General features: G+C 55.6%; 1 protein-coding gene across 1 annotated transcript; it reads right to left on the bottom strand.

Annotated features, from left to right (window-relative positions):
• Window positions 1-112: 112 nt before the first annotated feature.
• Window positions 113-24,176, bottom strand: ARHGAP4 (Rho GTPase activating protein 4). Its single transcript, XM_029067865.1, has 23 exons — window positions 23,958-24,176; window positions 15,642-15,837; window positions 15,239-15,401; window positions 14,868-14,930; window positions 14,233-14,421; window positions 13,837-13,965; window positions 13,454-13,675; window positions 12,675-12,776; window positions 11,719-11,916; window positions 11,236-11,320; window positions 10,872-10,899; window positions 9,889-9,991; window positions 8,614-8,674; window positions 7,834-7,911; window positions 7,611-7,745; window positions 7,323-7,428; window positions 6,294-6,524; window positions 5,648-5,721; window positions 3,475-3,655; window positions 2,895-2,984; window positions 2,448-2,606; window positions 2,209-2,347; window positions 113-1,660 (listed from the first exon to the last, which is right to left on the bottom strand). Exons 1-23 carry the CDS (start codon window positions 24,022-24,024, stop codon window positions 1,451-1,453), a joined length of 3,009 nt encoding a protein of 1,002 aa, XP_028923698.1. The 5' UTR covers window positions 24,025-24,176; the 3' UTR covers window positions 113-1,450.
• Window positions 24,177-27,049: the final 2,873 nt, after the last annotated feature.

The following is a 27,049-nucleotide window of genomic DNA, read 5'->3' as shown; positions in this document are numbered from 1 at the left end:
GCTCTTTCCCACAGCCCTGGCCCGCTCGGTTCCTCCATATTGAAACCTCAACAGGTAAGAGTGACCCACGCCCCCCACCCCACCCTCAGACAGAGCCAGCCTGAGAGCAAGGAAGTGGTCCCCAGACCCTCTAGCTTTATTTTCCATTGCAACCCGGCCTTTACCACCCTCACCTACCCCGTTGGGGAGGGGACAAGAGAGAGGCAGCCGGGACAGAGGGGCAGTGGGAGGGGAGGCCAGGACAGGAGACTAGGCATTTCTCTGACTTGTGTTACTAGGGGCTTATATGGTGGGTGGTTAGATTGATGTAATTGGATTGAGAAGGGGAGGAGGGGCAGGGGAAGAGGGGAGGGGGCTCTTGCCCAGTCCCTGTGTGGCTCAGAGCTGCCAGCTCCCTAAGGAGGTGCACACTGCTTTCACTCCTGCCCTCTCAGACCTCGGCACCCCTCCACTGCATGGTCGGGGGACACCATCTTCCCCAGGGGGAGAATGGAAGGAGGGGCAGAGACACGACTAACTGAGGGAGAAGGGACTGAGCCCCCACCCCTAGGAGAGAGGAGGACGCCAGCAGAGCCCATTTCTGAGGGAAATGTAAAGACTTAACTGAACCAATCAGAGAGATCGGGAAGGAAGTAGAAGGGCCAGGTTGGAAGGAAGGAGGATACCCTTGGCCACTGGGAAGGCAAGAGGTAGAAAGCTGTGGGCCTAGGAGAGCTGGACACAGGAAAGCTTGTTTCTGTGGAGCCTGGATGGACACAGGACATAGGGAGGGGCTGGAAAGGATCCCTGGAGTTCCAGAGTCCAGCAGCTAGGATTCCAGAGGAATGAGGCTCCTCCCCCTCAAGGGGAGAAGCACTTGAGGCCCGGGATGCCTAGAAAAAAATACAGAGAGGGTCCTGCAGGTGGAGAAGTAGTAGATCCAGGGAACTGAGGTTTGAATTGGAACTGTTTTCATTTTTTACTCTAAGAACTTATTAAATATTGTTGAGCTCTCAGAAAGTGATGCCTGACTGTGGTAGGGGCTATCTCCAGGTGTGGCAGAACTGGGGAGAACTGACACAGGAAGGGGCCCTTGGTCCACGAGCTTCCTGCGAGTCAGCTCCGGTAAGAGGGCTAGTCTCCGGGGAGAAGTCTAGTCCCCGGTGACTACTACACCTTCAGGGACATGCCTGATCTTCAGCTCATGTGGTGGCAGCGATAGGGGTGCAGGGACTTGGGGAGCAGTGAGGATGCCCCCAAAACCTGTGTTAGAGGCTGACTGGCTTCCGAGGGCTTCTAAAGTGACTCCAGGGTCTATTTTGGCCCTGATTTAGGCCCTGAACCCCCTAATGATGTCACAGCGAGACATCCAGGAGTTCCCCATTGCCCCATCGCCTCAAGAGGGTCCCCAGAATTGAGTTGGGAGGGCCTGGGCTGGGGTGGCTAGGGTTCTGGTGAGTGCCCCGCAGGGTCAGTCCTGGGCCCCGTTGCCCCCAGTGGCTTTGAAGAGGCCCTTGGTCCTCACGCCGAAGCTGCTCCTGGGAAGCCCGGAACCCTTTTTGCCTGGGGCTCCAGGTTGGGGTGACTCTGGAGAGGCCGGGGGATCATCCGCCCCAGTTTGCCGCAGGCTGGTCTTCTCCATAAGCTCCTTAAACACGTAGTTCATGGTCTTGGTGATGTCCTGGGGGATGGGCGGGGAAAGGAGGGGGTGTAAGCTGTCTGTGCCCACCGGGCCTCTTCCCCAGCACCTTCTCTAAGCTTGTTGTGGACAGGAAAATGGGTCTGTTTGTTATACTCTCCCAAGTGCTTAGTACAAGTGCTCTGCACACAGTAAGCGCTCAATAAATATTGTTGAATAACTGACTGGAGTACAGGCGGGGGGACTGGTCATGGGGATAGAAAGTGGTTTAATAATGATGGGATTTATTAAGTGCTCACTATGTGACGAGCACTGTTCTAAGCGCTGGGGTAGATACAAGCTAACCAAGTTCCACACTGCAGCTGTCCCACATGGGGCTCACAGTCATAATCCCCATTTTACAGATGAGGGAACTGAGGCCAGGAGAAGTTAAGTAACTTCCCCAAGGTCACACAGCAGATAAGTGGCAGAACCAGGATTAGAACCCAGGTTCTTCTGACTCCCGGGCCAGTGCTCAATCTACTAGGTCATGTAGCTGACCTCAAGAGAGTTCTCCCCACCCACAGGATCCCCTGACCACGAGCACTCACCTTATCCACTTCCAGCTGCTTCTCAGGAGCCCCCATGGAGCGGTCAGCAGAGGGGCCACGCCCGGCAAAGAGCAGACCTGCCCCAGAGCTGCCCCCCGCCTCCAATGTGTTCCGCCGCTCTTGCATGCCTTGGGAAGGCCTGGGGAGGTGCACGGGATGAGACTGCTTGGCCCAGCATTGTCCACAGGAGAACTCCCCAACCCTTCCCAACCCACCCCACGAACACCACACAGCCTCACCTGTCATTGGGCACAAAGGTTCGAGGCGGGGTGGGTTGTATCACTGGGAATGTCAGACGTCCAGGTTCCAAGAAAGGGGACGTGAGCTTCCGGAGAGGACTGCTGCTGCCTATCCGGGAGCGACCGCTGACGCAGCTGCCATCCGAGTTCACCCGCAGCCTGAGCCAGGGAGAGAAGCCCAGGTGAGGAAAGTGCCGCCATTCCCCACTGGGCTAGGCTCCTAGGCTGGGGAGGGCAGGGAGGTCCAGAGAGGCCGGGCGGCTCCCAGCTACCTCTAGACAGGGGAGGAGGGGGAAGCACAGCCAGAATACAGCTGAGAGGGAATGGGGTAAAGAATGTCCCCATCTTCCACAGGAAACAGGGGCTGGGGGAGACCCTCAGAGCCACTTTCTTATGGTGGAAAAGCCTCCCTCTGGCAGAATCGCCCATGCCCACCCTTCCAGTCACCTGCTGGTGGGCTCCAATGAAGGCTCTTCTGGGGCTGGCGTCAGATCCCCTTCTACCCGTGCCCCCCGGGCTGCCAGACGTTTCTCCGCCCTGCAAGTCAGAGGGATTTCTTTAGCTAATCAGCCCAACAGAGCTGGGTAGAGTTGGTCCAGGTGGGGCTGGGCCAGGATTTCTGCTCCATACCCAATCCAGGCCACCATAAAAGAGCTGGGAAGGGTTGGGGAGGGAGAGCAGGCGGGGAGATGGAAAAATGGGGTAGGTTCCGAAGATAGGATCTAAGGGGCTCCTGAAAGAGTCCTGGGATGGCTTAACTTGAGGGAGGAGGGAACTGACTCCCAGTTATAAGGCTCTGGGGGATGGAGGAGGGGAAGGGGGAGTAGGAAAGGGAGAAGCAGCAGCATCCAGGAAGGCTGCAGGGTCTCCCCTCTGGGAAAGCATGAGCAAGGGAATGGAGGCCCTGTTCTAGGGCTGGGAGAGGAGAGAGCTTAGGTGGTCTCCCTGGTAGGAAGGGAGGGATGGACAGGAAGCGGGTCTGGTGAGGTTGGAAAGGAGAGGAGAGGTGGGGTTGAGGGCTGCTCACCCTTCAAGCAGGGTAATGTACTTGTGAGGGATGAGGCCATGGACGCCGGCCCGTTCCCCACGCCACCAGTCCCCCGAGGCCTTGAGGTGCAACTGCAGCACGTCCCCCCGCTGGAACGACAGCTCCTGGGCTGTCCGGCCCACGTAGTCGAAGCGGGCAGTGGCCTCCACCACCTCACTCTCTGTGGGGACACGGGGCAAAGGTTTTCCTCCTCCTCTTCTTCCTGCTCCTCCTCCCTCTCTGGCCGCTCACTCTCAGTCTCTTTCATGGGCTCCTCCTCCACCTCCCACACCCCAGCCATGGGAATCCCTCAAGCTTCTGTGCTGGGTCCCTTTCTATTCTCCATCTACACCCACTCCCTTGGAAAATTCATTCGCTCCCATTGCTTCAACTATCACCTCTATGCGGATGATACCTAAATCTACATCTCTAGCCCTGATCTCCCTCCTTATTAATAATAATAATAATAATGATGGTATTTGTTAAGCACTTACTATGTTCCGGGCACTGTAACTAAGTGCTGGGGTGGATACAAGCCAATTGGGTTAGACATAGTCCCTTGTCCCATGTGGGCTCACAGTCTCAATCCCCATTTTACAAATGAGGTAACTGAGGCCCAGAGAAGTGAAGTGATTTGCCCAAGGTCACACAGCAGACAAATGGTGGATCTGGGATTAGAACCCATGACCTTCTGACTACCAGGCACGTGCTCTACCCACTACGCCATGCTGCTTCCTTCTCTGCAGTCTCGCATTTCCTCCTGCCTTCAGGACATCTTTACCTGGATGTCCTGCTGACACTTAGAGAAGCAGCATGGCTCAGTGGAAAGAGCACGGGCTTTGGAGTCAAAGGTCATGGGTTCGAATCCCGGATCGGTCACTTGTCAGCTGTGTGAATTTGGGCAAGTCACTTAACTTCTCGGTGCCTCAGTTACCCCATCTGTCAAATGGGGATTAGCTGTGAGCCCCAAGTGGGACAACCTGATTCCCCTGTGTCTACCCCAGCGCTTAGAACAGTGTTCGGCACATAGTAAGCACTTAACAAATACCAACACCTAAAACTTGGCATGTAGAAACACCACTACCCTCCTTGTCTCGCAAGCCCACAACCATGGCATTATCCCTGACTCATCTCTCTCATTCAATCCACACATTCGATCGGTAACCAAATCCTGTCAGTTCTATCTTCACGACATCGCTAAAATCTGCCCTTTCTTCTCCAACCAAACTATTATGCAGATTAAAGCACTTATATCCCGCCTCAGGCTCCCCACTGACCTCGTGCCTCCTGTTTCTCCCCAACCCAGTCCTCACTGCACTTTGCCACCTGGATCATTTTTCAAAAAAGCCATTCACTCAACATCTCCTCCCTTCTCAAAAATCTCCAGTGGTAGTCCATCCACCTCAGCAACAAACAGAAACTCCTTACCGTCGGCTTTAAAGCACTCAATCATCTCACCCCCTCCTACTTTATGTTGTTAATTTCCTACCACAGCCCACTTCACTCCTCTAATCCCACCCTATTCACTGTACCTCAATCTCATCTATCTCACCGATGACCCCTCGCCCATGTCTGTCCTCTGGCCTTAATTTCCTCCCCCTTCATATACCACAGTCCATCCCTCTCCCCACCTTCTAAACCTTATTAAAATTACATCTCCTGCAAGAAGCCCTCCCCACAAATGTCCTCATTTCCCCTAGTCCCTCTCCCTTCTGCATTACCTATGCACTTGGATCTATACCCATTAAGTACTTAATATTCAGCCCTCCCTCAACCTCTCAGCACTTATGTACATATCCATAATTTATTTTAATGTCCATCTCCCACTGTAGACTGTAAGCTCCGAGTGGGCAGGGAACCTGTCTACCAACTCGGTTGTAGTGTACTCTCGCAGGCACTTATGCACACCATAAGCACTCAATAAATACCACTGATTGATTGATCGATTGATGTGGGGCTGAGGGAGGTGCTCAGGGAAGCTCTGCAACACAGCCCCTTGTCCACTAGCCTGCAGGGGGCAGTTCAGTCTTATAGGGTGGAGAAAGAGTGGCCTAGGTTTGGGGAGAAGGTGGTAGGAGGAGGGTGGCTGGTTGAGGGGAGGGCAGGGAGAGGCCTTAGGGGGCATTGGAGGCATGATGGGGACTCCCAAAGAGCACCCCTGCCCATATCTCACCATCTTCACTCCCAGGTGTCTCAGACTGCAGCTCCTGCTCAGCCTCTTCCGCTGTAGGCTCCAGCTGGGAGTCCCTAAAGTCAGACATGGAGACTGAGCCATTGGATGGAGGAGGGAGTGGCAGCCACTGGGGAGGGGCTGTGCCATCCCCATGGGGAAGGGGAAGCAGCATCCAGGCCTGTCGGGCCCTCCCCCGCTCCCCACACCCATAAGCCCAGCGTGGGCAACCCCCCAGCCTGGCCCTCACACTCAGCTCCTAAGGCTAATTCCTAAAGGCCAGTTGCAGGAACTAGGCCTCCAGGAGGTGTGCTAAGTCCAGCCTGCCAGGTGCCTGTGAAGGAACTTACAGTCACAGGTTTGCCATGCAAACATATGTGTACACATTTGCAATACTTCTATGGGGGAGCGGGGAGGAAGATGACATCCACACCCTTACAGCCTCCCCCCAGCACAAAGAGCCAGGCTGCATGGGCTCCCCTGCCAGGGACACACGCAGGAGTGTGCAGCCCTGGCTGCAGATGTCCTAGGTGCCAACCTCCCCAAATCAGGGACTTGGGGGGGGCCCACAATCCAGAGCCAGCCAGCAGCCCCAAGCTGCCCTGTGGCCCTTGGGCTTCGGGAGCCCTCAAAAGCTGGGCATCCGTACCCAAAGTCCTCCTCGGCCAGAGTCATGCATTTCTCATAGATGGGGCCCGGCAGCTGGCGGGGGCCAGGGAAGACATGCTCCTGCTGCAGGATCAGGGTCTTCACGACCTCGTTGACGTGGGCCTGGACTGCCACGGGGTCCTGGTCCGGGGGCACGCTCACCAGCGTTGGCCCAAAGCAGACCGCCAGGTTGTATGGGTCCATCATGTTCTCGTCACTGTACTGGGACAGGCTGGGAGGGAACAGAGGGAGAGACTGAAGAGCAGAAGGCTCCCATTCCTAGACCAGACCAGAGTGGTCATTAGATCAGGCCCTCCTATCTGGAGGGGAGAGATCAGAGGGTCACTTTGTCCATGCCTCCGCCTCCAAGCAGGGCTGTGCTGACCAGGGAGGGAACTCACACTGCACCCACGTCTTTCCTCGCGTCTCACCCAAGTTCCTTCGGCTGCAATTTTAGCCTGGTGGGAGGAGCTGCCCTGGCTTGCCCTGCTCCTGCAGGGCCCACACGTGGGACCATACAGGGTGGTATGTAGGGTGGCAGGAAGTCGTCCCAGCAGGCCTCAGGGCAGCAGTTAGAGGAAGGCCAACACCAGCTGGGGGCAAGAGGAACTTACTTCGGAGCAAGATGCCTCCAGGACCCCTAGAGCTGGGGGGGGGGGGACTGGGGATTTGGGGGCAGCTGACAAGAGTCGGAAGAGGGAGACTAGGATGGGGGACAGCAGAGATCAGGGGACCATGGAATGGTGGGGAGAAGGGATGAGGGCTGTAAACTCCTTGTGGTCGGGGAATGTCTCTACCACCTCCACTGTATTGTTCTCCCCCAAGCACTTAGTACAATGGTCTACACATGGTAAGCACTCAATAAATACCACTGATGATGAGGAGGAGGGAGAAGGGAGAAGAGTGAGCAAAGAAAAAGGGGACGGCGTATTCTCTCTCTCTCCCTGCTCGCCTCCTCCCTTCTCCTCCCCGATCCCCCATTCCGTCCCTCCATGCCCAGCCCCCCCCCCCCAAGGTGCAATTCACTCACTGGTTGAGGAAGGCAAAGAGGTAGCGCAAGACCACCAGGATGGGCGAGGGCAGCTGGGACATCATCGTCTTCACATACTCCACCCGCTCGGACGGGGCCTCCAGCTCTGCACCCCCCCGGCCCCCAAGGATACCCCGTTAATGCCGCTCCCATGCCCTGTTTCTCCTGCCCCATCCTGAGCTCCCGGTTCCCTGGAGCCCCAGCCCTAGCCCAGCTGGCCGGCAGGGTCAGTGATGGGGGAGGTGGAGGGACTCCCGGACTCCCTTCCCCTCCCAGGCGATCACTCACGGACAGTCGCCAGCAGTTGTTCAAACATTTCTGGAGGAAAGAGCGGGGTCTCCAAGCCCCGGAAGTAAAGCTTTAGGACCCCAGCCACCGAGTCCAGGTCATGAGCTGTGTAACCATCCAACAGAGGGTCCTCTCCTGAGCGGGGCAGGAAGTCATGAGGTTGAGTGATCTCTAGTCTGATCTTCCCCCTCCAACCCTCACGCCCGATGCCCATCACGCTCACCCCTCTCAAAGGCACTGCGGATCTCTGTGACCCGGACCTGGGCCCCTGGCACCCGGAATATGCCCTCATGCTGGAGTCCTGCAGATACAGTCAGATGAGATGATGGCCCAGCAGTCTCGGCTAAGCCAGGGCCCCCCGCTGCCCTCCCGCCCACTCTCCCTCTCCCAACGGCCAAGGGAAATGGGTGCTAGTCTCCCTGGGCAGCTCCCCGAGGGGGCTGACTGGGTTCGCTCCACTTACTCCAGAGATGATGATAATAATAATAATTGCAGTATTTGTTAAGGGCTCACTGTGTGCATGGCACTGAACTAAGCGCTGGGGTAGATGCAAGGTAATTGGGTTGGACACACTCCCTGTCCTACATAGGACTCACAATCTTAATTCCCATTTTCCAGATAATAATAATGTTGGTATTTGTTAAGCACTTACTACATGCAAAGCACTGTTCTAAGCACTGGGGTAGATACAGGGGAATAAGGTTGTCCCACGTGAGGCTCACAGTCTTCATCCCCATTTTACAGATGAGGGAACTGAGGCACAGAGAAGTGAAATGACATTCCCACAGTCACACAGCTGACAAGGGGCAGAGTCGGGATAAGGTAACTCAGCTCCAGAGAAGTGAAGTGACTTGCCCAAGGTCACACAGAAGACAAGTGGCTGAGCTGGGATTAGAATCCAGGTCCTTCTGACTCCCAGACCCATGCTATATCTACTAAGCTGATGGGACGCACGGCCAGAATGTCCAGGAAAGCGGGCATTGCTGGGCCCGGGCCCCCTTACCATGCAGGTTAATGAAGCGGATGCAGCTCTCCACCACCAGAGGAACAGCCTGGCCCGAACTCTAGAGCGAGGAGAAGGGGTACATGTCACCAATTGGGCACAGGACCCGTGCCCGGGGGGTGCCCACAAGCTGTCCTGGCCTGCCAAGCATCCTTCTTGGGCCTCCTCCCCCAAACCCAGCAGGAGGCAGTGGGGCCCTCCATCCCCTCCACTTCCGGACCACCCCCCCAGAAAAAATACCGTTTCCACCCTCATCAGCTCTCCCCACTGAACAGCTGGAAAAACCGAGGCACAAACAGGAGACGCTCCCCGCCCAATTCCCGACCCTCGGCCCCGCCGACAGCAAGAGGAGGATATGGATGGGAACTGGTGCCCGTGGGGAGGCAGGGGATAAACTCCGTGAGCCTGGCACTGCCTCTCTCCCACCATCCCCTCCAGGCAGGGACCAGGGAGGGTGGAGGCCCCTGGTACCTGTGTCCTAGACTGGCACCTCCTCCTCCTGAGGCAGCGAGAGACAGATAGACAGAGCCCAAGAGTTAGAGGCGAGGGGGAGTCGGTAGCGAAAGAGACGGAAGAGGTCACACCCGGCCACCCCGCTGAGGCCAGCCGCCCCTAGTTAGCCATCAGGATGCCTCACTGGGGCCCCTACTGCTTAAGCTGGCCCTCCTCCCTCCACCAGCTGAGCCCAGCTGCCCTTCCTGGAGGCCCCAGGGAGGCACGGACACCAAGGGATGAGGCAGGGCCAGACAGACAGACAGACACACAGACAGGCCTAAAGAAGACCACCAGGAAGCATTAGCTCAGAGCTCAGCGTCTGGGGGCGTTGAGGGGGAGGATTGGGGTTTGGGGGGGGATTCAAAAAACCCAGGAATCCTGTCTTGCAGCCTCAGACACCTACTCCTCTCCTCGAGACTCTCTCCCCTACGCCAAAGGCAGGACTGGGCTGGGATGGGCTGGAGTGCAGAGGGAGATGGGGTGAGCTGGGAGAGAAGCCTTGAGACTCAAAGGATCCTTCCAGCTCATGCTAGCCCGGGGCATGGTGTCTTCATCCTGTTCCCTGGGCTCTGGCCTTGGGGCCAGGGGAAGGGGTGGTGGTCATAAGAAAAGGTCGGGGGGAGGCATTAGGGAATCCACTCTCAGGAGCAGGTCCCAGGGGGATAAGCAAGGGACCATGGGTTAGCGATGGGCAGGCTGGACAACAGGCAGCTGGCAGGCAGGGCGGTGCGGGTAGCTGGGAAGCAGAGGCTGGGGGGTGGGAAGGCAGCTGGCAGGTACCTGAATAAACTTCTCCATATCACCAGCAAAGAGCTTATGGTTATACTGGGAGCTGGGGCGCTGCCGGCGGCTTCGCTGGGATTTGCCAGCGCCAGAATGTGCCCTGTAACCAATGAGGGGGCTGGGACCGGGCAAGGCCACCCGGGCAGCTAGACTTTGCGGTGGGCACCAAACTGGACTCTAAGAGGTCAGGGCAGGAGGCAGGGAGAGGAGCCCGAGGGGAGCCCAAGGGGAAGCGGGCAGGAGGAGTGATGGGAAGGAGAGGGTGGGAAGGGGAAAGGGAAGGGCTGAGGGGAGGGAGAGTGGGAAGTGGGGAATGGAAGAACTGGGGCAAGGGGAGCGAGCCTTGGAGGAGTCAGATGCTAATTCAAACTGAAGCCAAGTGGGGAGAGGCAGGGACCAGCCTTGCTGATCACTGGTCCCAGGGGGCTCTCTGGCACTGGTCCGGTAGCCAACCTCCCCCTAGGGAGGGGGAGAGAGGGGAGGGAAGAGGAGGGTCCCAGGCAGAGGAGGGAGGGAGGGAAGAGAAGCAGATGTTCCCAGGCTGTGGAGGGAACCAGCTGAGCTGGAACCCAGCATGGGCAGACAGGAAATGCCAGCTGCTGCCCTTTGCCTTCCTGTCCCCCAGAAGTGCCCACTTCTCCTCCAGGACTAGGAAGGCCCATTGGGAAGGTGAGAGGTCGCCCCCGGGGATGAAGATCAGGGTGCTTGTTTGGGATGGAGGGGGGCTACAGTCAGATTGGAGGCTCCCAAGCAGTGAGCAGAGCGGGGTTTGGGTTTGACCTCCAGGGCGTTCCTCAACCTCACCACCTGAGGCTGCTCCTTGGGTGTCTCTACCCCAACCATCAAGTCCCTCCCCAACACCTCTGCCCCCTAAACAAGACCCTGTCCAGCCCCTCTGGCCCTCCCCCGACCAAGTCCAGGAGCGGAGGGGCCAATTCTGGGGACAGCATAACCCTGCCCTCCCCTAGCCATGCACTCACCGGGACACCTCTCGCTCCTCCTTGACTCCTGCAGGAATAGGGGAGGAAGAAAAATCAGTGTTTGCCACTGTCCCCTACCTGCTCCCCCCACAACCACCCCTGCCCCATTCCCAGCCTCCCTTTGGGCTCATCCTCTCTGAGCCCTAAAACAAGACCCTTTCCAGGGAGGCTGGGAAGGGACAAATGTGAGGAGGCCAGGTCCAGAAGATCCTGACAAAGACCTGCTCAGGATCAAGGTGAAGGTGTCTCTCCCCCATCCCCCTGCAGACAGTAAAAGTCTCCTCCTATCCAATTCCATCCCCGTAGGCAAGCAGGGGTCCGTGGGGGGAAAGCGGTGAGGGAAGTCGGGGGGGGAGCACATCACCTCTCTGGATCGCCTCCTGAAGCCGCTCATGCTTAGCCTGAAGCTTCGTGAGGATGCTTCTGCCACTCAGGTACTGCTGCAGCTTCTGATCAGAGTGAGAGAGGGGCAAAGGGGCAAGTTGGAGGGTGGAGAGGAAGAGAGAGGGGACCACCCAAGACCAGCCCCAACCCACGAACTCCTTCGTCCTCCAGTCTGTAAGCTCCTTGCAGCCAGGGATCGTGTCTACCTACTCTTATTTCCATTGTATTGTACTCTCCCAAGCGCTTAGTACAGTGCTCTGCACACGGAAGGTGCTCAATAAATACCATTCATTGATGGATTGACCGGCTCCCACTCTGATGCTGCCAGGGCTCAATGCCAGCCCCTCCCCTCCTCGATTCCACTAACCAGTTCTCTCCACCCACCTCCAGCCCAATCCCTTCCCGCATCTCCCCATATCCCCCCATCCTTCTGCCCACACTCCCCGACCCCCCAGGTCAGTACAGTGAGGTAGAACGACTCCGTCTCCTGTTGCTGGGCTCGGCGCCGACCCCCACTGCCATGACGGCTACCGGAATCGGACCCCGTGGACTTAAGCGACTCGGTGGACTGGCTGGACTGGAAGGCATCCAGCACATCCCCGTCCTCAGTAGCCACCAGGTCCAGGAGTGCCTGCAGGGTGGCCTTCAGGGTCTTATTGACCTGTGGGGGGGAGCAGAGGGGGAGGAAAGAAAGGGGGGGCCAGGGGATGTCATCTGGTCATCGGAGATTGAGGACCCTGGAGAGTGTGAGGGAAGAGAAGCAGGGGTGGTGGGGACCACCAAGTCCACAAAAACAGAAAATGGGCTTCAGCTGCAGTGGGGTGGAGTGAGGCTAGACTGCAGTGGAGATTCCTGCCTGCTGGAGGGATGGAAAGCCCTCACCCACACAGATTACGGAGCTGCAGGGAGATGAGCAATGAGCAATGTGCAAGGGTGCCAGCAGGTGACTGGAGAGGGATTAGGATCTGAAGGAGGACCTTGGCCTAGTGGAAGAGGCCCAGGTCTAAGAGTAAGGGGACCTGGGTTTTAATCCTGGCTCTGTTACTTGTCTGCTGTGCAACCTTGGGAAATCACTTAACTTCTCTTTGCCGTAGTTGCCTGATCTGTAAATTGGGGATTTAATCCTACTCCCTCCAGATGTTAAGGTTACAGGCACAACAGCGGCAACATCCCAGGCAGAGCTCCATTTGGGCGTGGGAGGGGGACATTTAGAAGCAGGGGAGGTCTACCCAGTGCACCCCACTCCCTCCACACACCCGGATCCAGCCCCAAACCCATTCTAAAGGGAGCCAAAGTTGCCCCCCACCAGTCCCCAGTGGGGGAGAGAGAGAGAGAGAGAGAGAGGGGAGGGGGAAGCTTCCCCCTCCCCTCCTCTTGTCTTCCCATCAGCTCAACTCTGGCTCCCTCCTCAGGCCCCACCTCTTCCGTCTCAATGTTCTGCGAGTCCAGTCGTGTCTGCATGTTCTGGGCCCGGGGCAGCACCTCGTCCCGCAATTCCAGCTCCACCCGCACTTCTCCCACCTGCCAGGAGATACAAGTGAGGAGAGGGCCCAGGGTGAGGAGTGGGCATTGACAGAACACACTCCCAAGAGTCAAGGCCCAGATCCATGGGCTGACGGTGTGGAACCGACATCATGGTCTTGGGATACAGACCCAGGTAGGCCCATTGACCATAGGTGACCCATGGGGAAAGCCCTGCTCCTGGACTGCTGCTGCGTGACCCTGGGCAATTCATTTTACCTCTCTGGGCCTGAGTTTTCTTATCTGTAAAATGGCGATCAAAACCCCCTTCCCTCTGAGACTGTGAAGCTGTGTGGGGCAGGGGTTGTCTCTAGTTTGCTTTGCCCCTGGGTTTAGCAAAGTATTTGGCATAGAGTAAATTTACAAACTGTATTTATTTTGTAAATAAATATATTAAAGGCATCGGGCCAAATGCCGCCCCCCGGCCCCACCCCAATTCACCTTCCATCTTCTCTCACCACTTCTTTTTCTCTAATCAAAGGTATTTGTTGAGCGCTTACTTTGTGCAGAACATTGTACTACACACTTGGGAAAATATAATAGAACAGAGCTGGTAGACACAATCCCTGCCCACAAGGAGCTCACAGTCTACAGGGCGAGACAGGCATTAAACTAGATTATAGTTAGGGGGGACAGTACAATATGAGACCATTCCTCCTCTCGGGAGAAGGCCTCACCTCGTCCCCATCATAGGGCTGGTAGTCGAAGCGCAGAGGCGGGCAGAAGGCCGTGGCGTTGAACTCCAGCACCTTGGCCTTGTCCCCGAGAGGGTCCAGCCCCTCCACGGCCCCCTCCAGGACGGCCAGGCCCTGCATTCGCGATGTTTGGGCCCGTGTCTCTGCCGCCACGTAGCTCTTCAGCACCTTGCCCAATGCCAGGTGGAATCCCACGTCACAGCACTGGAGGGAACCCAGGTGAATGAGTGCCCAAGCCTAGAAGTGGAGCAGGTGAGCCACCCCCACAGCTCTCCCCAGGCTCCCCAAGGCCCCCAGGCCCAAGCATCTGCCCCACCCGCCCCCATAGCTCCCAGCCCCCCACAGAGTCGGGGCACCCCACCCACATCCAGAAGGTCGGACACGTCGTGGACATAGTAGTTGTTGACGGCGGCATTAACGCTGGCCAAGCTGAGCAGGTACTCGTTCCGGGCCTTGGTGCACTTCAGCTTGTGCTCCAGGTATTTGGCCTGGCGCTGAGGGAGGACAGGAAGGAGTGGGCATCAGACCCCAGCCCACTTCCTGGAAACAGGGCCCCAGGGCCACGCAGGCAAACAGTCCAGTCAGTCAGTCAATCAATCGTATTTATTGAGTGCTTAATGTATATAGAGCCCTGCCCTCCCCCTTCCCACTTCTTCCTCAGAGGACCCCCAGGCCAGGAGCCTCCCCCCAAAACAGGCCTCACAGCAGCGAGAATCCCGAATCTCCCCACTTTCCACAGGTACCGGCCTCTGGCTCCTCACCTTCTCCACCAGCCGTCCCACCTTCTTCGAGGAGGTGCGACGGGGTGTCTTAGCATCTGTGCCCTGGCCACTGGCTGGCCCTAGCTCGCCGCTCTTCCCACCTCTCTTCTCCTCCTGCCGTTCTGCCTCACGCAGCTTGTTCTCGGCATTCACGCTCTCGGCACGGTATGCCTGATAGGTCTTCATGGCCTGGCGAGGAGCGGCCGAGGAGGAGGTTCAACCAGGGGGGGCATGGGGGAGGACAGTGTCCAGGCTGCCCCTCAGCTCCCATCAGTGCACCCCAGAGATCTCCAAAAGTCCCAGCCCTCTGCCCTCTGGGGGCCAGGGAACCAGAGCCCAGCAACCCAGGAGCCCAGGAGCCAGGGGTGGTGAGGGCATCATCTCTGACTCCGCTGCTACCAGCTCCCCAAACTCATACTCTGCTCAACCACCAGGGTGATGCCTGACCCATGACCATGGACCCCAGACAGAACCACCCCGTGATCCCCCTCCCATGGGGACAACTCCCTGGAAAAGAGGGCTGAGGGCATAGGGACAGGAAGGTCTGGGAGGAGGGGATGGTTGGGAGGGTGGGAGAGAGCAGAGGGGCCTGGGAAATGGGTGGGGCTGGGGGGTGGGGCACAGGAATCACTCACTGTCTGCAGCTCTGACACAACCTTGAGCAGTTCCTCCTGTAGGTGTTGCTCCAGGTCCTTACTCTGGGGGAGGAGGGAGAGAGTTTTACCATTATGACAACCCCACGAGAGGAGGAGGCCCCCACCCCAAAAACCTGGCCCTTGGCCCCCAGCCCAGAGAAGGGAGTCAGACCCTACCCAGCCCTGCCTCCCCCACGGCTATCTTGTGGGAAGGATGAGGGCCAGCAGCAAAAACTTCTAGGTCGGCCCTCCCACCCCTACAGGGCACCTCCTGGCAACCGCCCCGCCAGTTCCCGCCACCTCTTCAGCCGTGGGCAGGCCCAACCATCCATACCCATTCTCGCCACTCCGTGCCCAACCCCCAGAGCCACCTTCTTGACCAGCCGGCCCACATCCTCGCTGATGTGCAGCAGGCGTGGGGTGAGACTGGTCCCATACATCTCGCTCAGCACCCCGTGGTCCCGGCTCTCCTGCCGCGTCTGGTTCAGCAGCATGTACCAACAGTGCACGGAGGACAGCAGGTTCTGATCCTTCCTGGCAGGGCAAGGTGGGCGGGCCAGAGCGGGCACGGGCGGACAGAAGCGGACATGAGCAGCTGGGGCCTCTGGAGGCAATGCCCCGGGTCCATCTACCTCCCTCCTCCCCGGTCACCCCAAACTGTTGGAGAGGTGTCTTCTCCACCCTGCTGACCCCCCCGGCCCTTTCTCGCCAGTCTGCAGGGTCGCCTCCAGCCCACATCCCCTTCCCGCCCCATCCCTCTCCCAGCCCAGAGACCTGAAGCTCTGAAGCTCCTTGTTGCCCCGGACCCTGGAGGAGAAGCGTTCAGCCAGCCTTTCCAGTCCACGCGAGTACTCCAGCTCCACTTCTGCTCGGCGACGCAGGAATTCGCTCAGATCCTGCAGCAATTCCCGGCGCAGTTCTCCCTGCACCTCCAGGCAGCGCAATTGCTCTCCCAGCTGAGAACGGATCTCTGGCGAGACAGGCGGAAGGAGGCATCACCCCCAGAGTCCTCCTTTGGCCACTCACACCAGGGGAAGCCCAACCATCTCCAGGGCTCACGTAACCTGGCTGGCCCAAGGACGTCCCAATCCCCAATCCTGCGGGGGAGGGCAGGAGGGGGGCAAGAGGTGGGCAGGGCCGGGGGCAGGACACCATCTGGATCCCACTAATAATTGTGGTATTTGTTAAGCGCTTACTATGTGTCAAGGACTATACTGAGCGCGAGGGTCTTCGTGAGCAGGGAATGTGTCTGTTTATTGCTATATTGTATTTTCCCAAGGGCTAAGTCTTCTTAATGCTGAGAAGCAGCATGGTGTAGTGGATAGATCATGGGCCTAGGAGTCAGAAGGCCATGGTGACCTTGGGCAAGTCACTTCTCTTCTCTGGGCCTCAGTTACCTCATCTGTAAAATGGGGATTGAGACTGTGAGCCCCACGTGGGACAGGGATTGTGTTCAACTTGATTTGCTTGTATCCAACGCAGTGCTTAGTACAGTGCCTGGTACATAGTAAGCATTTAACAAATACCATCATTATTATTAGTACAACGTTCTGCACATGATAAGGGCTCAAATAACTATAATTGACTGACTGGCTAGGCTTTTTCCACTAGGCCACTCTGCTTCCCCACTGTGCCACTTCCTGGGCCAGGCTTAAGTTGGCACCATGGCTGGTGGGGTAAGGAGCTCAGGACTAGGGTGACACCAAAGTTCCTCATCCTAGGTCCCCCCAGACAAGAAGAGAAAGGCAGAAGGGAAAAGCAGCATGATTTAATGGCAAGAGCACGGGCTTGGGAGTCAGAGGACTTGGGTTCTAACCCCGGCTCCACCATTTGTCTGCTATGTGACCTTGGGCAAACTTCTCTGTGCCTCAGACACCTCATCTGTAAAATGGAGATTAAGACTGTGAGCCCCATGTGGGACAACCTGATTGCCTTGTATCTAGCCCAGTGCTTAGAACAGTGCTTGGCACAGAGTAAATGCTTAACAAATACCATTATTATAATTAATAATAATAATAATGGTATTGAGCATTTACTATGTGCAGAGCATTCTACTGAGCACTTGGAAGAGTACAAAACAATAGAGGAGGGAGACATGATCCCTGCCCTCAAGGGGCTTACCACCTACTTGGGGAGACAGACGCTGAAATAAATAACAGAGAGGGCAAACAGTAGGGTATAAGGAGATATAAGGATATGGCCAGAAGTGCTGTGGTGGTGGGGAAAAGTTAGCAAAAATGGTGAGAAGAATGGTGAAAATTCAGGACCCTGAGAGTCAACTCTTCCTTAGATCTAAGAAGATGGCTCAGTGGAAAGAGCACGGGCTAGGGAGTCAGAGATCATGGGTTCAAATCCCGGCTCTGCCGCTTGTCAGCTGTATGACTTTGGGCAAGTCACTTAACTTCTCTGTGCCTCAGTTACCTCATCTGTAAAATAGGCATTAAGACTGTGAGCCCCACGTGGGACTACCTGATCACCTTGTATACTCCCAGTGCCTAGAACAGTGCTTTGCACATAGTAAGTGCTTAACAAATGCCATCATTATTATTATTATTATTAATGGTATTTGTTAAGTACATACTATGTGCCAGGCACTGTACTATGTGCTGGGATGGGTACAAGTAAATTGAGTTGGACAAAGTCCCTGTCACACATGGGGCTCACAATCTCAATTCCTTTTTACAGTTTAGACAACTGAGGCAAAGAAAAGTGAAATTACTTGCCCAGGTCACACAGCAGATAAGTAGCAGATCCAGGATTAGAACCCATGACCTTCTGACTCCCAGATCAGTGCTCTATCCACTATACCATACTGCTTCGGGAGAACCACCCATTTATGGAAAAAACAGAGAAACAATGCACGGAAACTCTAGACCGTAAACACATCCCCTGGACTGTAAGCTCATTGTGGGCAGTGGCTACTGACTGTTGTACTGTACTCAGAGAAGCAGTATGGTGTTAGTGGATACAGCACGGGCCTGGGAGTCAAAAGGACCTGGATTCTAACCCCAGCTCCACCACTTGTATGCAGTGTGACCTTGGGCAAGTCACTTTACTTCTCTTTGCCTCAGTTATCTCATCGGTAAAATTGGAATGAAGACTGTGAGCCCCACATGGGACAGGGACTGTGTCCAACCTGACAGACTTGTATCTACTCCAGTGCTCAGAACAGTGTTTGGCACATAGTAAGCGCTTAACAAATGCCATCGTTATTACTATTATTATTACTACTCTCCAACCACTTAATCCAGTGCTCTGCACACAGGAAATGCTCAATAAATACCCAGTGATTGATACACACCCGCACACAGCAGATACACCTGCAGTCTTACAGTAATCCGGAAAACACAAACACACCTATATAGGCACACCGTGACCCCAAATACTCCCTTAAATTGTTACCTAGCAATATACATCAGCAGACTTTCACCCAGCCACCCCCCTCCAAAGCTCAGAACTATGCAGCCAGAATTCATACACAGGCACATGAAAGTTAACACCCGCAGTCTGAGAGCCATCTGTCCTGAAACCATAAGCAGTTACTCAGTGGTATTTATTGAGCACTTACTGTGGCCAAGAATTGCACTAAGCACTTGTGAAAGAACACTATCCATAGCTCTACCCACACATCTACATTCTAGACATTAAGCTCCTTATGGGCAAAGAATGTTTCTAATAATAGTAATAATAATTTTAGTATTTGTTAAGCACTTTCTATGTGCCAGGCACTGAACTAAGCGCTGGGGTGGATACAAGCAAATCAGGTTAGACAGAGTCCCTGTCCCATATGGGGCTCACAGTCTCAAGTCCCATTTTACAGATTAGGTAATTGAGGCACATAGAAGTGAACTGACTTGCCCAAGGTCACACAACAACAAGTGAAGGAGGTGGGATTAGAACCCAGGCCCTTCTGACTCCCAGGCCCGCATTCTATCCACTACATGATGCTTCTTCCACTAACTCTCAGAACAGTGCTCTGCCATAGTACCTGCACAAATAAATATGATTGATCTACAAATGCCCTCCCACAAATACACAGTCATAATAATAATAACGATGGCATTTGTTAAGCGCTTACTATGTGCAAAGCACTATTCTAAGCGCTGGGGAGGATACAAGGTGATTACTTGTCCCACGTGGGCTTACAGTCTGAATTCCCATTTTACTGATGGGGTAACTGAGGCACAGAGAAGTTAAGTGACTTACCCAAAGTCACACAGCTGACAAGCTGCTGAGCTGGGATTTGAACCCATGACCATGAACCATGAACCCAGATGTGCAGTCATCTGCACAGATGCCACCCCAGCTACATACAGACACTCCCACATGCCAGGTACACACATGCACACAAGCCCGATACATGACACACGAGTCGAGTATAGACATCCTATCCAGAGATACAACACTCGAGGCCAGAGAGGTCGGGGTGTCTGCGGGGGCCACGAGGGCCTGAGCTAGAAAGGAAAGGGGAAGCGGAGGGTTGGAGGAAGTGAAGTGTTGGGCCCGGGTAGAAGGTGGGGGCAGGGCCAGAGGGACTGGGAAAGACGCCAACATCCCTGCAGCCCTGGGGAGCAGAATCCTGAGGAGGGGGCAGTGGTCCTCCGGTGCCTGACGGCTCTCCTCCACCCCAAGGAGCTGGGGCACGGGCCTGGTTGTGGGAAGGGTTCAAGCGCAGGATGTGGAGCAGAGAAAGAGAGGAGCCCCCAGCCTGAGGATGAGAGTAGGGGAGAGAGACCGGCGCCAGGAGCTGGAAGACTTGGCCTCTTCTGGCCACCCTCAAGTACCAGGGGGTATGGAGGGGAAAGAACTCGGCAGGAAACCGGTCAGGCATCGAGCCAAGGGAGGACAAGAGCAGTACTAGGGAGTAGGTGTCCTTGACCCCCTACAGCCCCAATTTGAGCCTTGAGAAGATTCTGTGGGTCTTCCCCGGCCCCTCCCGGCTGCAGTTCAGCATGGACTCCTTCCCCCTTGGCTTCCCACCTCCCGGCCCTTGGAAAGCCCCGGAGCTGCACCTCCCCGCACTTCCTTCCCCTCGGGCGCCTGCCAGCCCTGACCTCCTCAGCTCCTCTGGCCTCCGGTCCCGCCCTCTCAAGGCCCTTGACTCCCTGGTTTGTCTCAGCCGGCAATGACCCGTCGCCCCCATCCCGGAAGTGGCATTCCCAGGGCGCCACCAACGGCTTCCCCTCTGCCCAAGTCTGTACCACTGCCCCACGGCCCAGGGCCTGGCAGGAGGACGACAGCTATCTCAAGCCAACCTTTCTCCCCATGCCAAATCCTCCTCGCTCCAACTTGTGGGGGGAACCACGAACACCACTCACACCACAGTGCCAAACACACCCGAAGCCAATCGGGCCCTGTCTGGCACAGCCACGTGTTTCACACACACCACCCCCACCCATACATGGACTAGCACCTCCTAATTCTAGAGACGCCCCAAACTGCTGATTCCAAAATAACAAAGGCCAGCTACGAGATGATTTGAATAAGATTTGCATGGTGTCTACTCAGTGTCAAAACCCGCTGAAATCTCCCTTCATTTCTGCTCTTTTCCGTCTTGCAAATTGACTTCCTAGTATGAACACATATACAGCCGTTCCCCCCACGGTATCCTGGACCCAGGCCACAAAGACGGCATGTTGTATCACACTCTTTACCCCAGTTCTCAACTTTGATAAGCGTCTCGCCCCTCTTCCTCCTGTCCTGCCCCCAAATATTTCCTACTTGCATGCTGGGGGGGGGGCGAGAGAAAAACCCCCACTAGCACCTCAGGAGCCCACAGTCAGTTTGCTGCCTCAAACATGCCCCTGAGATTTTACAGAGCCATGCACAGGTGACGCAGACGCCTTCCATTATAATCATCCACTCCGCCTACAAAACTGCCACAACTCTTTCTCGCCCCACACAGTCCCGCCCCCATCAGCAATGTTGGCCTTAGAAGCTCTTGGGTACTCCCCAAAACACCCACTTCCATCCCGCCCTGCAGTCTTCCTGTCTGATCTCCAACATACCGGACTGCATCTGCTGGGTGCCGAGTCCCAGACTAAGTGCTTGGGAGGATACAAAAGAGTTAGTAGACATGATCCCTATGTTCCAGGATCTTACAGACTAGCAGGGGAAGGCAGATGCTAAAAAAACTATGAGTAGGAGGAAGCAACCAAGTATCAAGATAAGCTCTACGGTGGAAAGGAAGGAGGTAGTGTCCAACGGGTTAAAGGACTAGAAGCACTGAAGTGGCAGTTGCAAGGGATATATGGTTGGGAAGTGAGAGATTAATCAGGGAAGACCTCCTGGAGGAGATGTGATTTCAGGAGGGCTTTTGAGAAGCAATGTGGCCTAATGGATAAGGCATGAGCCTGGGAGTCAGAATGACCCGGGTTCTAATTCCAGCTCCACCACTTGTCTGCTGTGTGAACTTGAGCAAGTCGCTTCACTTCTCTGTGTCTCACCTGTAAAATGGAGATTAAGGCTATGAGCTCCACTTGGGAAATGGACTGTGTCCAAACCGATTATCTTGTATCGACCCCATTGCTTAGTACAATGCCTTGCACATAGTGAGCGTTTAACAAAGAACATTAAAAAGAAAAATAAAGATGGGGAAATCAGTGGTCAGCTGGATGTGAAAAGGGAAGGAGTTCCAGGTAGAAGGGTGGGAGTGAAGCAAGAGGTTGGTGGGAGGAGAGATAAAAATGAGGCACAGTAAGAACACTGGCTTGAGGGGAATGAAGCGTAAGAGTTGGGGCGAAGGGGGAGAGAAACAAGGCTAAGTAGTGGGGAGACAGTTGACTGACTGCCATAAAATAGAAGTTTCTGCTTCACACTCACACACATTCGTCACACACCCACGCACTGACTTAGACTGGCTTCCATATACGCTCACAAATAGGACAGCAGTCGCTGCCCTAGAGCTGCCTTCTACCTATCAGAATCTCCAGAAAAACCTAAGTGTCTCACTGGGCCTCCTTCTCATTTACCCTACTGCTGATCTCTTGCTCACAATTCTACCCATTTTCAAAGCCCCTTTGAAAGTCTGTCTCCTTCAGGAGGCCTTCTCTGATTGACTTCCTAATTTCCCCTGCTTACATTCCCCCTTATTGTCCAGCATTAGCACTTCTGTACTCACAACTTCCTGTACCACTTATATCCAGACCTTACTAAACCTACTGCTTCAGTGCTAACTCATATACTTATCTGCTTTTCCTTCTTCCTTCTACTGGAAAATTATTTGGGTTGTCTGCTTCCCCTACTAGATTGTAAATTCCTTGTGGGCAGGGATCATGTCTACTGAGTAGGATGGTAAATTCCTTGTGGGCAGGCAATGTGTCACTTTGTTATTCTGTATTTCCCTGATACCTAATACAGTACATTGCATCAAGTGAGGGCCTCAATAAATGCTACTACTACTCTTCTAAGTGTTTAGGACAATGTTTTGCACGTGGTGGGTGCTCAGGAGATACTACTGGTCGATTATTATTAACAACAGTAATAATAATTTTAACAATAGTGCTTGTTGAGAGCTTACTATGTGCCAAGCTCTGTACCAAGTGCTGGGATAGGTACAAGATAATCAGGTCCCACATTGGGCTCAATCAAGTAGGAGGAAGAAAGGGTATAAAATCTCCATTTTGCAGTTGAGTAGACTGAGGCCTAGAGAAGTGAAGTGACTTGTCCAAGGTCACACAGCAGACAAGTGGTGGGGCCAGGATTAGCACCCAGGTCCTCTGACTCCCAGGCCCGTGCTCTTTCCATTAGGTCCCGCTGCTTCTCATTGGGAGATGGAGCAGTGGAAGGAGATTCCTTCCCAACTGATCAGATGGCAGAAGGGAAGGGCACTGTTGCCCCTCAGAACTGCCCCAGCCTCTCCTCAGCTGAGGGGCCTGGTGCAGTAAACCTGCTCTCCCTCAGGATAAAAGCATCCCCAGGATTGGTGTCCATGGCAACCATAAATTCAATAGGTCACTCAAGGGCCCAGAGATTAAGTGCTTCTTCTGGAGAATGAAAGATCAGAGAAGGAGGAGATTTTCTTGCTTCAAGTTCATGTCTATGGTCAGGCTCATGCCCAGAGATGCCACTCAGTAGGCACTCACACCATGTGAGGAGCAGCTGGGAAGACTGCCTGATGGGAGGACAAAAACCAACATAGCCTAGTGGAAAGAGCATGAGTCTGGGAACCAGAGGCCTTGGGTTCTAATTCTGGACTCTGTCTGCTGTGTGACCTTAGGCAAGTCATTAACTTCTCTGGGCCTCAGTTCCCCCAACTGCAGAATGAGGATTCAAAACCTGTTCTCCCTCTTACTTAGACTGTGAGTCCCATATGGGACAGGGACTCTATCCAGCCTAACTTGTATCTATCCCAGCACTTAGAACTGCTCTTGGCACATAGTAAGCACATAGCAAATACCATTTAAAAAAAAAAAAGAAAATCCATCCCAGGACTCAGAGAACCAGCAGCCGGGCTGGGAGGAAGGGAATTCTTGGGGGGGAAGGGGCTGGCATCTAGATCCAAGAACCAGCCCCTTTCAAGTCTCATTTTCACAACCCTCTGTCTCCCCCACCCTGGGGCTGGGGAAGTGGAAAGACCAAGTCTCAAAGGCCTTGGGCATCTCTCTCCCGTCCGTGGAGAGCAGCAGCTGGCTTCCCTGTGCTGCACGTGGCGCCTCCGTCCCCGGCCAGGGACAAGGATGCTGTGGTCCCCTCCTGGGCCTCTAGCCTCTAGCTTGCCCTCCTGCCTTCCGCTCCGTTCTGTGGAGCTCCAGCAGAGTGGGGCTGGTCCCTTTCACTTTCTATTGAAAATTCAATTTCACATTTCTGTTCCTCTTGCTGAGGTGGGTGAGGGGCCACATGCCCCTGGTCTTTAGATGGGGGGACCCAGCCCTCGTCCAGCCACACGCTAAGCCTAAGGTGGGGTCAAAGTGTGACCCTGTCACTTGGGTTTGAAGGGGCGGAGATAATGGGGGGGGAGCCGGTGACAGGGGGTCCCCCACAATCTGAGCTGCCCCGGGGGAGGGAGATGGGGCCGGGGCACCATGGAGGAGGGGAAGGGGGCCCTGATGACCCCCACGGTCATCGTCCACCGTCCGGCCCCCCTCTCACCTTTGACCTGGGTCTCGTACTCGGCCAGGGGCCCCCGCTCCTTCCGCAGCTTCCCGTGCGAGGCCATGGCCGGGGCTCGGCCCCTTCCTTCCCCGCCGGCCCTGGGGACCCCGGCTTCCCGGCTCCCCGGCTGCGGCGCTGGGGCGCGAGGTGCCGATGGAGACCCTCCAGGCCGCCGAGATCCTCGCCTGCCTCCCCTCCGGACCCGGACCCGGACCCGCCTCGCCGAGGGAAAAAGAGAAATGAAATAGCGGTGGGCGGGGAGGGGAGGGGAGGGGAGGACAAGGAGGGGAGGGGTCGGGAAGGGAAGAGGGAGTCCGCGGGGCGGGGGCTGCGGGAAGATGCTCTCCCTCTCTCTCTCTCTCTCTCTCCACGAGAGCCGGTCCCGGTCCGGTCCTGTCCGGCACCGGCCTCTCGTCGGGCCCGGGTCCTGATCCTCAGCCCCTCTCCCTCCGTCCCTCCCCGCCCCGGGATCCCACCCCAGCCCTCTCCCCCATTCCAGGGTCCCGCCCCAGTCCCCTCTCACCACCCCTCCTTCTCTGGGATCCCACCCCAGCCCATTCCCACTCCTCCGGGATCCCGCCCCTGCCCCCTCTCTGGGATCTGGCGCTTAGAACAATGCTTGGCACATAGTAAGTGCTTAACAAAAAACATTATTATGATTATCTCGCCCCACCCCAGCCGTCTCCCTCCCCACCGATCCGCCAGCTCCCCTCCCCCTTTCTAGGATTCCTCCCCAGTCCCCTCTCCCCCTCTTCTCTGAGATCCCACCCCAACCTCCTCTCCCTCCCCATTTCTGGGACTCCCAACTTCTGGGGTCCTACCCAAGCCCCTCTCCCCTACCTCCTGGATCCCACCCCAGTCTCCTCTCCCCCCCAACCCACCTCTGGGATCCCACCCAAAATCCCTCTCCCCACCCCCCATCTCCAGGATCCCACCCCAGCTCTCCCCCTTCTCTGGGGGTCCCACTCCTGGCTCCATCTCCCCACCCCTTCTCTGGGGTCTCACCCCCAGCTTCATCTCCCCCCTTTCTCTGGGGTCTCACCCCCACCTTCATCTCCCCCCTTATCTGGAGTCCCACCCCAGCCCCCTCCCCCAGCCTCCCATCACATGCTCCTGCTCCACACCAGCCCCATTGACTAACTGGTCAGATTCCCACTTGGCCTTCCTCGGGCAAGTGTGCCCCTGGCTTGCTGGGGACTACCCAACCCTAGGCTCCTCAACCCCTTGAACTAGTCCTTTAACTGAGGACCTAACTCTCACCTGTGTTATTTCCCAGCATTTAGGACAGGGCTCTGCACATAGTAAGCATTAGCTACATGCTGCTGCTAGTAATAATAATAATAATGTTGGTATTTGTCAAGTGCTTACTATATGTCGAGCACTGTTCTAAGCGCTGGGGTAGATACAGGGTAATCAGGTTGTCCCATGTGAGGCTCACAGTCTTCATCCCCATTTTACAGATGAGGTAACTGAGGCACAGAGAAGTTAAGTGACTTGCCCAAAGTCACATAGCTGAGAAGTGGCAGAGCCAGGATTCGAACCCATGACGTCTGACTCCCAAGCCCGTACTCTTTCCACTGAGCCACGCTGCTTACTATTATTACTACTGGAGAGGAGTTGGGACACCAGCAAGGGAAGAAAAAAAACCGAGCCTGAACGCAGGCACAGTAATGGTTAAAGAAAAGGGCACCCATGCTTGGGTTTCTGCATCTCACGTCCTCATCCTGTGCTAATCTCTTCAGCAGATCTCCCCACCCCCAGCCAGGCGAGCAGAGATGTTATATCTACTACCTTGCAGGAAGCAACCCTCACTCCAAAACCCGCCCCTGACCGGCCCCTGCATCCACTGCCATCCTCTCCTGTGGGTTTCTCCACTCACTGGCCCTAACCAGGTGGCTCGGGATAATGACACACAGGTGGGAAAGTTAAGGCCACCCCCAACCCCGGTCTCGGGATAGCTCGGGTGATGCCTCCAAGGGATGGGGCGAGGGAGCCCCCGGGCTGTCCACAGCCAGCGGACGACCCCTAGGCCACAACCAACTCTACCACCACCACCACTAAGCGTTCATCATGTCCATCCCAAGGGTTCAAAAAAGCCACTTCCTCTTCCCAGCCTGGTTTGTGGGATGACTTGAGTGAGAGGTGGCGGAAGAGTTGACCATGTGTTAAATATCTCCCCCGCCCCCCAAGAAAGGCTGGGCCCCGCCTTTCCATTTCATCCTTTAGAGCTACAGGGGAGGGGAGGTGGAGATGAGGCAGGAAGCCACCATCTTGCCTCTTGATGTTCTCCCTCTCCTCCCCCACCCCCCATTAAAGGTGGTTGGTGTTTCCTGCCAGCGGAAGCAACTCGAGTCTTTCTCCCCATGCTGTGCAGCCTCCAACTGTCAAGGCCCTGGGCAGCAGAAGCTGTGGCATAAAGCACCCCCCACCCCCTGACCCGACATACTGAGGTTGAGACATCATAGAGTGAAAAAGGTGACGGGGATGGATTTGGGAAGATGTACATTAGAAAGGTTGGAGTTTGTGTTGGGTTGGAGGTCAGTGGTGGACACTGTTCTGCAGATGGCACAAGAGGACAGTTCAGGACGGGTGAGTGGAGAAGTCTAGGGCCAGAGCAGTAACGGCCCTACATGTCCAGACATCCGTCTGAACCAAGTGCCACAGACAGTGAGATTCTTCCCCCTTTCCAGAGGCCTAATGGGCACAGCCTCAAATTTCACTTCCTACTTACAATCCAATTTGCTTGTATCCATCCCAGCACTCAGTAGAGAGCCTGGTACATAGTAAGCGCTTAACAAATATCACATTATCCCCCCTCTCTAGACTATAAACTCACTGTGGGTAGTGAATGTATTTATTGTTGGTACAGTGCTCTGCACACAGTAAGCACTCAATAAATATGAATGAATGAATGCTTCAGGAGTGCCAGCTTTCTGCTACGCTGCCCAGCAGTGCCCCCCTTCCAGGTAATAGCCTGAGGATGAGGGCGCAACATCTAGGCTTAATGGCCCACACGCTTCCTCTGGAGTTGGGGTTGTCCACATTATACGTCCATCTGGGGAGATAGTAAGGGAAAAAACTCCCTGCTG

Source organism: Ornithorhynchus anatinus, chromosome 6 (assembly GCF_004115215.2).
Source record: "Ornithorhynchus anatinus isolate Pmale09 chromosome 6, mOrnAna1.pri.v4, whole genome shotgun sequence".
Lineage (NCBI taxonomy): Eukaryota > Metazoa > Chordata > Mammalia > Monotremata > Ornithorhynchidae > Ornithorhynchus > Ornithorhynchus anatinus.
The sequence above is the reverse complement of the archived record's forward strand: the minus strand, read 5'-3'. Positions and strand labels throughout refer to the sequence as shown.

Excerpts from the sequence above, each read along its gene's own strand:
- ARHGAP4 (XM_029067865.1), bottom strand. The coding sequence starts at position 24,024 with ATGGCCTCGCACGGGAAGCTGCGGAAGGAGCGGGGGCCCCTGGCCGAG. Across the intron at positions 6,525-7,322 it reads CTCTTTGCCTTCCTCAACCA|CCTGTCCCAGTACAGTGACG; the intron begins GTGAGTGAATTG and ends GTTCCCTCCCAG. Across the intron at positions 1,661-2,208 it reads AGCAGCTGGAAGTGGATAAG|GACATCACCAAGACCATGAA; the intron begins GTGAGTGCTCGT and ends CCCATCCCCCAG.